The 13,189-nt window shown below is 42.0% G+C and overlaps 1 protein-coding gene across 2 annotated transcripts in view; it reads left to right on the top strand.

Moving 5' to 3' along the window:
* Positions 1-800: 800 nt before the first annotated feature.
* lmo1 (LIM domain only 1) overlaps positions 801-13,189 on the top strand; it is a 37,553-nt gene continuing 25,164 nt past the window's right edge. The window contains exons 1-2 of one of the 2 annotated variants that reach the window (XM_088992413.1): positions 801-1,544; positions 12,567-12,626. In XM_088992413.1, the coding sequence (XP_088848539.1) occupies positions 1,523-1,544; positions 12,567-12,626 (82 nt within the window). In that variant the 5' untranslated portion in view covers positions 801-1,522. The remainder of the gene's footprint in view (positions 1,545-12,566; positions 12,627-13,189) is intronic. The other variant, XM_088992414.1, reaches the window with a different exon arrangement.

Genomic DNA, 13,189 nt, shown 5'->3' with positions numbered 1-13,189 from the left:
GTCAATTTTTCATAAAATGTCCCCTTTAAACTTCCAAATATGGTTCCTTTTATAATCAATGACAAGGAGCAACCCAAACGGTCAACAGTACTTTTCTGGAAATGTTTCTTTGTTTGCACAGAGTAACTCTTGAGAACCTTGAGAAATATGTGGTGCAAAATGTAACAGAAGGCATGGACAGACTGAGCAAGCTCACACCATAGACGGCCTGCTGGCTGCTGACAAACTAACATTCTTGTCCTTCTATTCCTACCCGCTCTCCTAAATGGCTAATCTTTCTTGGATCTCACCATTAATTGGTTACCAGTCTCTGCAGGGCAAGGGAAAGTGGTGCTATTTAAGGCGCCGGCCGGCATGCAACAGCAACACTTTCATCTTGGCAATGACAGGCAACAATTATATTAGCAGATTTGAAAGTGAACCTCCTATCTCGGCACTAATCAAAAAGTCAGCCCATCTGCTGCGTGTATCAGTGCAGCATGTATGATAAAAGTGTGTCCGACACTAATTAACTGCTAAGTAGAACACAATTAGACACTTTATTTTCCACTCTGCAGGAAAAATAAGGAGACGAGCACGAGCGTTTCATTGTGTAGCATGAAGCAACATCTCTCTGTCTCTCTCCCCTTTTTTCACTCTCCTTGACGTACACGCGCGCGTGCATCCGCGCATCAATACAACCTGAGGTGCGTGATCACGCGCCCTGCACGCACCCACACGCGCGTATAGATGCACCCACGCACGCGCGCGCCCGTGCACACACTTTCTCTATCCCTTAGTTGTGCTTTTGTGTTTTGTCAGAATTAATGAGAAAAGTTCCCTTGCCCTAGGGGTAATTAGTGTCCTTGGAGTTAAATAAGCTAATACTTAGACACCTCTGGCACAAGCAATTATGTTTGTGTATTGAATAATTGATTCAAAGAGGGGGGAAGGGCTGCTAATCAGATCTGAGCATAATGAATTGATTTAATTAACAGGGGAATCCTTGGGTCGCTGCAAAGAAGCGTGCGCGGCGCATTTATTGCTCAGAGCGGAGCGGGGAGCGCACAGACGCGGGCGCAGAGGCGGCGGGAGCACTTTGTCACATTTGCAATTGGATTTGTTTGAATGTAGTTGTCGTCTCGGAGCAAATGAGAGCGAGAGGGGAAGCGTATTAACATCGAGGAGAAGAGAGAGAGCTCAAGCCAGCTCACCGTGCGCCTCATCCGCCTTCCAGCGCGCACCGCTCGGCATATTTAGTCGAGATTCACGCCGCCTATTCGCTCGCCTCTCGTATTCGCATGGAAGTGATTCAAAACGCGTTGGGCTTTTTCGTTGCGCAGCTCAATTGGGGAATCAGCGTCGTAACTATCGTTCTTATTTTTAGAGAAAGGCGCTTGCTTTAAGGTTTCGCCGTCGAGCCCTCGCAGTGCACACCGACATCAAGACAATCTCGGCGAGAAGCTCCGAGCGGAGCAAGCCGCGCAGCCTCCTGGAGCCAAGGACGGATCGGCCGGGGAAGGACTCCTCGTTCCTCAGGACGATGGTGCTGGACAAGGAAGAGGGTGAGTAACACCCCCCTCTCCACCTCGCCTCTTGGATGTCACATCCTGGACACTCGCGCTGGTCCTTTTCCGAACACATTTAGTTGCTTCACCGAACCCCGAACCACATCAAGTCTTCTTCAATTCGTCCACATTTTTCAAACTACGATTGCTTGTGTATAACCCCCATCAGCCCCTCTGCATCCCGAAGTTGCTCTGCATCCTCTCCCAAATGCACAAAGAGAATGCAATGTTTATTTACACTTGATGTGCAGAGCTCGAAGTCTCTCGCTAAGTGCTTTTTGCCTGGATGAAGTTGCGAAGAGGCAGCCTGCCTCTGACAACCTCCCCGGGATGGCACAAGACAGCAGAGTGCTTTTAACTTGATTGCGAATTATGGATAACGCCGCGCAGCTTCGACTCGCTTTTCCCATACAAATAGGACCGCTTGCATTACTTATCTATTTCAATATATTTGGGTTAATGGGCGAAGAAATCTAATTAATTTTAATTTATATCAAACTCGCCTCTCTAATGACATTCCATTTTGGATTCAAGCAGACTGAAGACGTGCAGTGCATTCATCACATGCTGGTCCACGGTTCTAAATGATGCTCAGTGTACTGTGAATGCATTAAATCCATTAATGTGTTATGCTTTTAATATTCAAGCAGACCGCGTATATGTCCATAGGGGAAGAGAATGTTAAGGTCTGAGACCAAGTTTTCTTGTGACACTTTTGAAGACTCTCAGTTTCTTTTGCTGAGCACCTGCTGAGATGTACCCCCCCCCAAAAAAAAACAAACAAACAACAACAACAACAACAACACGAATTTGTGTGATAAGGCTTTTGCTCCTTTTCGAGGCTCTCATTCTGCACATAATGGATGCATTTTGAGGCCATTATTTATGTTTGAAAATTGATATATCCCATCTCTTTGCCGGCCATCCTTTCACTTCAACATTACAAAAGCATGAGGTTTTTGAGGCAAATACATAAATTGGCCTCCCCGGCAACGTCCATGCAGCTAATGTACTTAAATTAACTGAACTGTAAATAGTCTGCTTTGAATGTCTCTTCCTTATATGATTCATGATCCGCATTGCTTTTAACAGTTATTGGCTAAGCAATATGGTAAATGCACAAGGTGATGCAAATGGCATTAGTGGGAAAGGATGCACAAGAGCATGTAATGCAGTCAATACTACATTAACTACTGATGCCCAATTACAGAACCAGGGAGAGTGGCTTTTAGGAGCATTAGGACTTGCAGAAAAGCTGAGATCACCTGCTGCTCATTGCCTAAAAGCTTCACCCTTTATTTGCTGGACCCGGCCAGCGCCTCCAGCATTTCGGCCCGCTTGGCAACAGAGCTGCTCCGATCTGGTCTCGCTCATTACAGTGCCTCTTAACGTTTATTGGCTGTAAAGTTATAGCCTTGTCAATTCAACCTTCTCGCATATAATGCATCCGCTCAGCACTTGCCTGAGGAAGGGGGCACTTTTGGGTGGCCACATAATGACAGCCTGTAATGATGTCTTAATTAGAAGTGTGCTTTTCTGCATGAAGCGTCATATTCTTTAGACGGAGCATAAAGAAGTGCGGCGTGTTGACTTTGATGACGGTCTTTGCCAATATGTGGCAACGTTCTGCGGCGCATCGCATGTGTCACCCTGGAACTGTTTCACTCACTTTTATTCAAGTTAAGAACAACAAGGAAAATGTATTGTTTAAAAGTAGCCTTTCTTATCTTGCCATTTTCAAACTTAATGAAACATTGTTAAAACTTCAGAGTGCCTTCCAAAGCACCATATGGTAGGAAACTGAATAAATATGACAAAAGTGTCAACAAAATTGAAAAAAAAATACCATTAAAACATCACAAAATATGGCCAATGTCCTTTACTTCATCTCTTGGCACCGACCTGTTTTTTTGTTACGCCACCTGTCTTGTGCACACACTTTCCAAACTCATTTTGCAGCAGTGAGTCTATTCTGAGTGTTGATCCACTCATCAATTCAGCCCGTAAAGGTGCAGACGAGTGTCGTAGCGGGGGCGGATTCCCAAGTTTGGAATGTGACTGAAAATGACTCCTGAATGGCGCAGGGACGGATGCACGATGAGCAAGGCATCAAACTTGTTTGTAAAAACTCATCGAAAGTGCCTAATATTCATACGTCATGTCACCGCGGCACATCAAGCGTACACTGACCTTAAGCAGAAGCCAAATCCTTCAGCGACTTATAAGTTTCTGGTTCCCCCGCGCTGGTTAATTTACGGCTCCGTTATCACACTGTCCTGGAAAATGTGTACACTCATAAAGCGTGTGATTGAAAAGCAATCCTTCAGATGAACACAGACTGGTGATCTGTCAGCTGCTGTAATAAACCTTGGGCTCCAGGCTCACATTTTTATTTTGAAATAATAAGAATTGCTTCATTCTTTACCGGTGTTACCATGGTAATACTGTCTTGTAGGGATGTTATATTGATTCAGAAAGTGGACAGTAATATTTCTTTTCTGTTATTTGGTTTCTCAGCGTTGATTTCTAATTTCCAGTTGGAGATTACTTTTATATGTTGCTTAAGTCTTTTCACTTTTCCACAGGAATGTAATTTGCTCGCTGGTGTTTGCTATTTTCTCAGCTTATTGGTTTGCGCTTATTTCAAAATTAAACTTGCCCATTTCAAATATTGAAATTACAATGCATCAGGTTTGTGAGCTCTGGGGCCTGAACAATATTAGAGACACACAACTCACCAGGACTATTTTTTTCTGGGTTAACTCTTTAGTATTCCGTTTAAATTTATTCATGAAGAGCAAGTTTCTCATGTATTTAATCACACGTGGATTGATCTACAACCATGTCATGAAAACATTTTCTCCACTGCCATTGCACATGAGGTGTGCTCTCAGCGTTTTCACTGCTACTTATATTCTATAGCTGCTATCAGGATATCACACGTGCACCCTTTTGTGAGGAGCACTATGTGTTTAATTCCGCTGAATTATCATTGGAGGTAATTTCCTCTGTCACCATTAAACCTCTTGATCCCCATCATTGATGATTGTTTCTGGTTTTCAAGTGTGTGAGATGTGTATCATTCATTTCCCTCAATCTTGGAAGAATTTAAAGAGACTCAATTGAGACCTGTGTTAGCGAGTGAGCCCGCCCGCTCACTTGGCTGCACTCATCAGGAAGATGCAAAAACTCAATTATGCACTCTTGAGCTGTGAGAGCATCCAGGTTATTATTGCCTCAGGCTAGATGTTAGGCTTGCTCTATCGTCTGTGTGTGGCAAGGGACGCGTGATCTCAGGGAGGCCTATGGCAGCCATTGTCCAACTTTCTGTTTTGTCCAACCATTGCAATTAATGTTGTCACTCTCCACCGTTTTTTATTACACTGGCACTTTGAGAGTCGTGACAGTTTCAACAGAACGATTCAGAGGTCTGATGATCACAAGACTAAATCAGTCAGTGCTACAGAATACTGGTAGGTAGGGGCATGTTTCTTTTCTTCCAATATATATGGTTGAATGATAACCTCCAACTACCAATCCAATATCCTTCAATTCCCTGTGTTGCTACCCTCCCCATTATCGAAATACAGCATCTGCCACTTATTGCACAAACAAAAACAATACACCAGGGGATGAGCAAGCAGTCAATCGTGGTTGAAGAGTAGCCCGAAGACTGGTTCCAAACTGCGAGGGGTGTAGATATGGATGTGGGAGAAGATGTGTACAGTTGAAGCTTATTGTCAAACTAATAGTAAAACTGCACTTAAAACAGCACCTAAGCCTCAAACAAGTCTGTTTAGCTTAATGCTAACAAACAATGCAAATCACAATAGACATGCTCACTCATCAGTTGTCATGGAATGGTGGAGTAACACATTCTGGCAGAGAATACTTAAAGAAATGTATTCTTTATCCTCTACACAAATGACAAACTTAGCATCCTACAAAGTCACATTGGTTGTCACAGTAGTAGTCGTAGAAAGCTTACTCGTTTTCTTGCATTGTGTTTGCATGACTAGATCTCTCTTTAGCCAAGGGAGGCATACCAGAAGGAGCAGCAAAACATAAACATAAACAAATTATTTACATTCAATTATATTTGTGGAATATTACAGAGGGAAAAAACTAGAACCAATTAATGTCATTACAAAATTCAGTTAAATTGGAAATACCATGAGAGATATGTGCAATTTTATTTCATCGCAGTACTGTAATCTGTTTCTTTCTTGGCCTCGACATGTATTTTCCTTCTCCAAATTGAAATATGATGATGATGATGATGATGATGATGATGATGATGATGATGATGATATAACCTTTATTTGTCTCACATTAGAGAAATTCCCAATTCCCAGCAAAAAAAGTTATGAAAGGAAGAGAAAAGGAAAAAGAATAAGTAGGGAAAAAATCACTGGCTGTAGAGACAGCCACTCAAGCATCTTGAAGTCAAAACAACAAAAATATACCCAATGTATACGTCATGTCACAGACAAACAAATATATTCCCTTGGTGGAGGTTGCTAATACGGGGAGGCGATTCATTACTTTTAGAGCGTTATTACAGCATGAGTTGCAACAAACACAGACACGCTCAGGAAGGAATTTTGATTTTGCGCAAGCAGAAAACCCCCCACTAAAGATGTGTGAGTCATCCATTGTTAGTGTTATAAAAGAAAAACAACATGTTTATCAATATCAGATAGGCAGGCAGTATGGATCTCTCCCTGTAATTTATATACTTGCTATTAGTATGAGAAATAATTAGTATTGTACTTACACATCGACAGTAACAAATACAGACTTGAGCAACTCCCTTGTTTCACTCATGCACAATCTCTCCAATTAGTTTTGTTCCACGTACCTGACTAGGAATTACACATTCTTATTTTCTTATTTATTCAGCAACTAATTTTACAGACAAAATACATGGCTGGAGACAAGTAGTGATTGTGAAATTTTACACACCTGTCTCACCTATGTACGATGATACCGACCCCACTATTCATACTCAAAATCACACCGTCACTGAGTGGGAATTGAAACCAACCTTCCAGGACTGAACCCAGGTTTCACTCCACAACCATTGATGCCTTAGAATTTAACTCCAACACTAAATGACCGTCACATATTCGTCAGACAAATGAAATGGAAAATTCATTCATTCAAATGAGGAATGGCACAGTCAGAGTTTATTTCTAATGAGAATTAAAGTGATGAGCACTGTGGGATCCGCTGTTTATTAAATCATACAGCCATCTTTTTGGCTAATACGCCACCCTTGGGTGCCATGGCTCATATATGAGCAAACATGCTGAGAAGAAATCTCTCACAAGATGACCTTCACTCGATCAAGTCTCAAACATCGAATTAAAAATGGTGACGAAGATGTAAGTTTTGACCCTGTTAAAGGGAGTCGACCAGTGTTCCTAAATTGAAGTTGCTAATTTCATCAGCGCAAAACGCATTCTATTTGCCAAGTACAAATTGGTATGCAAATGACCACACATTACTCTCAATTAGGAATTTGGGGCTATGTTCACACATTTATTTGGTTAGTTTTTTTCTTTCAGAACATTGACTCTTACAGAACATTGGCTCTCATTACGTTGTCATGTGATTTGATCTGAGAGCATTAATTATATGATAACTGAGCATATTTCCCCTCAGTGTGAGGTACATGTGCACATTCTCAGTGGCTCTGAAACAAACAGTCCTGGAAAGACAACTAACATTAAATTGGAGTAGATGATACAAGGTTTCGTGTGTGCCGACATTCAATCAGTCTGAAAGAACCTTGTGATTTGTGATCAGGAATCAGCACACTGACCCCAGCTCCCAGACACACCTTGACCGTTGAAGAAAATCCCTTCATATGGATGAATGCCGATAAATTCATCAGAACAAATTTCAGAGAAGGACATCAATTTGATAGGCACTGAAGATCATAAGATTCCATACCACCCTTACCTTCTTGAACATCTTCACAAATGTTCCCCCAAGAGACGTTTTCATTATTTACCCCATCAGTTGTGAATGTACGTGTTTGAATGACATTAGAAGCTCGTGCATTTAGATACCTGCCCCCTATGGGGAATGTGCATTATTCAGGATTAAAGTGCCTCCCTTGGTGCACTGCGATGTGGTGTTCCCCCACCCCCCTAACCCATTTTTGACACAATGAGGACCCTGAATGACACACCTGTCTCCTAGCATTTCCTTGGCAGTAATAAGCGCGCAGTAATTGCTGGGAATTAGGGTGGATTTTGAATACTACTTCTCGACCTCCTGAGTGACACAAACTTTCGCAGAATCCATTTCATTGCTCCCTAAGTGCATTTTTTTAACATGGAATGAAATGTGTTTGGCCCTAGTCATTGTAGTATTAACTTTTATAGTTTCGGCAGAGTTGCGTATCTGCTTGCTATAGTTCACGAGGTGCTATTAGAAAATATATGGGATTTGCATCAATATATACAATATATGTCAAACCAAAAACATTACTTTTCCCCTTCTATGTACGTGTAGATGTCTTCAAAGCCACATTTTTTCCAATGTGCGAGAAGTGGTTTGAGTTGTGAGAGGACAGCATGTGGTTATTCACAATATCTTAAATATCTAACAATTTATGTCCAAGAGGGACAGGGCTATGATGGAGTAAGGTTACCTTTTTTTTCCTCGTTTCAAATGAGGTCAAGGGGGGTCATCAAGGAAGCCCATTTTCAAGATATGGATGTGATGACAGAGGTGCAGAGGATGCCAGATGAATCTGTCAAAGAGTGTGTGAAGGTGTGGCAGAGAAGGCTGGGGAAACTGTGTTGGACTCCAGGATGATCACTCTGAAGGGGAAAACTGGAAGCTTGGAATGTAGATTTGAAATACAGTTGTGACTTGAAACTTGAATTTGAATCACGCTCGTCACTCAAAGTTCATTGAAATGAATGTAAAATAACTCACATCGGCGGGGAACGTTTTCATGCTGTAATCTGCTGTTTTACGCGTTCATTACAATATTGAATGGAATATAAGGCGCACCCGCAGTCCATGGTGTATTTTCATACTTTTTTCCATGGAGTATAAGGCACACCTTCCATGAATGAAAAAAGTTTTCCAAATATAAGACTGTATATTAATATACAAAGGTTTTCCAAATATAAAGTACATCACCTTATAAGGTGCCACCATAGAGGCTGGGGATACACAGGGGGACTATGGAGTCAGTGGCTGCTGACAGTAGTTGCGAGACCTGTTGTGGCTCAATATTACTTCACATATACTGTAAGGGGAATCTGCGTATAAGGTCAGGGTCATCTTTTGAAGAAAATGAACGCTTTTGGGTGTGCCTGATACACCGGAAAATATGGTAATTAGTGATTTTATTGATTAGAATGCAGAGATTTAAACTCATTTCGTCAAATAATACCCCAGTAGTCATTAGTCTGTGTCTTCAGGTGCCTGCCACTTCTATCCATGAGGGCAATAAAATACGGACACATGAATATATACTGGGCTGGTCAAAACTCAGTAAGTCAAAATTACATTTGTTGTTTTACAGAGAGGACAATAATACATGCATGTGAGTCTGATCATAATACATCATATTTGGTGTTGCTTCACCCTCTGTGTACACACAAGCAAAGTAATCTAGATGTAAATGCACAATGATGGATTTGACAAGTAGGGTCAAATTAGGGTCATATTTTAAAGGAGAACTGCATTTGTCTTGTGACACCAACCATAAAGGTTTTCTACCACATCTCGTGAATAGTCTTGTTTTGTGCAGCAGATAATACATACATAGTAGTAGTCGATAGTGGTTGTGATCGCCGCATCAAACAAAAGTTGCACAGAAATCATGACCAAAATCAAAATATTGGATTTGCAAGAAGCATCCCTCAATTTTCATCTGCCTTTTGGACCAGTGAATTCCTCCATCTTTCAAGGACTTGTGATTTATCTGTTGAGAGGTGTGTTCAATAAATGTTTGCCATCCATTCTTCCCTTCCTCAGCTTCTTCTAGTGCCATCTAAAACTCTCTCACTCTTATTTTCTGACAGCTTACCTTGCTGAGCCATAATCTTCCCCCCTCTCGTGAGCAAGGAACAAGTCCCCTTCTGTTATAATTTGGAAACTGCCAGTTTCACGTGTTGAAAAAAAGGCAGCAGTGGATTTAATTAGAAAGCTGTTGCATATCTCCGTGATACATTTCTTTTAATTAACCCCATGTGAATAAATTAAAAATAATGGGGGGCTGAAAAGTGTGGAAAAAAACACCCACCCTAATGAAGTTTTTTTCCGTTAATTGGGATGTAGTTTGCAGCCAAACCACAATGTGTCGTGAACACCAGGAACTAACAATGCCGCCTGTAAGCCTTAGAAAAATGGGCCCAGGGCCTTGGTGCTGACTTCAAGTGTAAGAAATGCACCTCTGACGTGATGGAAATGACCATGGGTCGGGAGAAAAGGCAGTCCTGTTCCAGGCTGCTCTGCTGAGACTCCCCATGCCGCGCTTGAAGCCGGGCCAGTGTTATTGCAGCCCTAATGCGGCTGACTCATTTGGAGCGGATCAGGAGTAATTATGGTAGGAAAAGTGGCTGCAGACAGTGGGGGTCAGGACACTTGTAACATGTGAAAAGAGCAATTATTCCAGGAGACAAAACCTTCCCTTATCCCAGGCAGCGCCAGGGTCAATGCGAGGGACGGCTGGGCTCTGTTTCACCGGGGCTTATTAGCCGTAGCAAGCTGCAAAGTTTGAGAGAGTGCATCTTGTTAATGAACAGTCCCCTCCTCATCCACACAAGCCCTGTCTGCTCGCTCCCACTTACTGTGGGTGTTAATTATGTTGTAATCATAGCATGCATACAGTCCCAGAAATCACCTCACAGACCCCGGCATTCATACGGTACCATCTGGAAATGTAGCTGCGCCGTACAGTAACATAGAGGGCTCTCACAGGGTTTCGTTTGAAAAAAAAAGGATGAAATGTAATATTGACTTGGGCTCGGTGAGAAACGGCCTAATTTAATCGTGTGTGTCAGTGTGATTGCCTCCGTGTGTTCACGCATTCCTGTTCTTTTGACTCGGAGCTCACACAAGCCCCAACCAAGGATGGGAACATGAATCACGCAGTGAATCAGTACTCTTTATTTGACTTATCATTGCAAACGCACTCATCAGGCTGCTTTCAACCGCCATGTGTTTTGCAGCAGATATTATTAACAGATGTCTCGTGTTTTTGTCTTGGCAGTAGAAAAACGTGTCCATGGGCTCAATTACAGCAATGACAGAAGCCCAATGAAAGGGGCTGATTCATGCGCACAATGGCAAGACATCTGCATGAGCACCCCATTAACGCTGAAGCAGACACTCAGGTCCGCGGATTGTGTCCTCCCGTAGATGTACCTCTGGCAGCATGGACAAAGACTTAATAGGATCAAAATTAGCCTGCGTTCCTTCTGGAGTGACAGTCGCAATATTGGCGCGATGATGTTCAAATGTGTTTTACATATGAAACGGCTTGTGGGATGGCGGTTGAGTAATCGACGCGAGGTTGACGTCTATTTTACAAAATACGTTGCGATCAGACATGTGAAAGATAATGATGACAAATGTACTTTGTTTCGGCTGTATGCACCCAGTTTGTAACATGCAGCGTGTAATTTGCAAAGCATCTCCATGGTGTGTGGCTCATATTTGCCGCAGCTGCGGCGAGGAATTATTGGGGGCCCCTGAGAGAAAGACCACCCGGGGCCAGCTTCCACCTCCTTGAAAGACCACCGCCCTCTCCCCATGTGTCAGGAAGTTTCATCAAGATCTTTTAACTCCCCGTGAAGTGACAGAGTGGTGCATTGCATCGTGGCTTTTACTTGATCAAAAAATGGCCTTTGACAAACACACACGAGGCAAATGTCCCCTCCGCTATTACGCTTGAGTGACGTCAATAACAGATGTTCCACTGCGATCTAGTGTGGGAGGATATTGAGAGTGCGCATCCATTTCCTTTCAATTGTACCCGGTGCAAAATGAGGCATGCAAAAAGAGAGCTGCAAATGATTGATTCGTTCATCAAATGAAGCTAATTAACCGTAAATTATTCAGCAATTACGGTGCCATTTCACTTATCAGTCCGGTCATCATTAAGATGCTAACTATTTGCATATTTCAGCATATTAAGGGTTGCTTTGTCTCTTATTGGTTCGGCTCTGTTACAAAAGTAATGCAAATACAATAAACAAGTAAGTGACCCCAAATGCATCAACGCAGTGGCCAAAAGACGAGATGCCAATTATTTCTAAACACTAATAGCAGCTCAGAACTGTATTTCACGAATAGTTGTTGAAATGGTGAATACAAGTCTTGTCATGCACTTGTGATTATTTTAATTCTCCATTTTTGAGTGTTTTTATTGAGTGGTCCGTGGAATGCATTTTCTTTAACGTCCTGCTAATAGCGTTTCAATTCTTTCCGAGGTCGGGATAAGTTGTATCGCCATGCTTGGACGTGCAAAATATACCCTGTTTGAAAATAGAAACAAATGTGGTGATGGTCTCATGGTGTCAGAAAGGTTCCAGGACTTGTATTTGTTACACATTCAAAGAGTAAAAATCCAAACTCCATTTTGGCCCATTCAATGTGGGCCAGCATGCCGAATGACAATGCACCTGCTTTCACTGACTTAAGCAATCTTCGTAAGTCTCCCAACCTGGCTATGCGATTATTTTACCTCTTTCTCAAGATCTAGAGGATCATCAAAGTGATCCGATTTGAATTCATGGATGATATCATGATGCCTATGATGACGGAGATGCGGAGAATCCTGAATCCCTTGAAAAGTTGATGGCAGAGAAGGCCGAGAAATGTTGTTTCACTTCCGAGGTCAATTTGGATTCCGGAGGTAGTAACATGTCCTGGAATCTTTCTGACACACCTCGTACATATTATGACTTAAGTTAAATAAAAGGTCAATCTACTTCTCTCCATCTGTGATCTGACTGCCTGTCTATCACATTGTTTTTCACTCAGGGATGGTGCCAATGGGAAGGTTGTGTTCCACCCAAATTGACACCCCAAGTGTGTTGAGCGGTAAGAAAATATCTCTCGGCTTGTAAAAAAAAATACCTCTCTATGCTACATTAATATACTTCCAGTACTTTCTGTTTCATGACTTAGTGAGCCACTCACTTAACTTATGTAAGTGTCGTCATTTAAAGTTTAGAATTTTCTGTGACATGGCCAAAATAAAAGTTATAATGTGGGCTCTTCACCATTTTGAAACTGAGAGCTACATCTTGGCTAGTGACTAATGCAAGTTTTATACACATTTCTGGAAAAAACACAATACCCATGTTAGAAATACTTCTTATTCATTTCTGTGAAGACACTGATCACATTAAAGACTTATCATGATAATTGGGGAAAAAAATACCAATATGCAACTCTTTATTTCAATAACTCGCCACCAGTGTTTATATATTCAAATGATTCCTGATTAAATAAATCACAGTGTCCCATCAATGGTGAGCTAATCTGACACCAGGTCCGTGAGCTGTTTATGTGGTCGTTGCTGGCTACGTGGTGCCCACAGACACCACGTTGATGACCCCTGCTCTCACTATGTATGATATTTATTGCCTCGCACAGTCTCT

This window comes from Hippocampus bargibanti, linkage group LG03 (genome assembly GCF_051943395.1).
Source record: "Hippocampus bargibanti isolate YZ-2025 linkage group LG03, ASM5194339v1, whole genome shotgun sequence".
Lineage (NCBI taxonomy): Eukaryota > Metazoa > Chordata > Actinopteri > Syngnathiformes > Syngnathidae > Hippocampus > Hippocampus bargibanti.
This window is presented reverse-complemented; position numbering and strand designations above follow the sequence as displayed.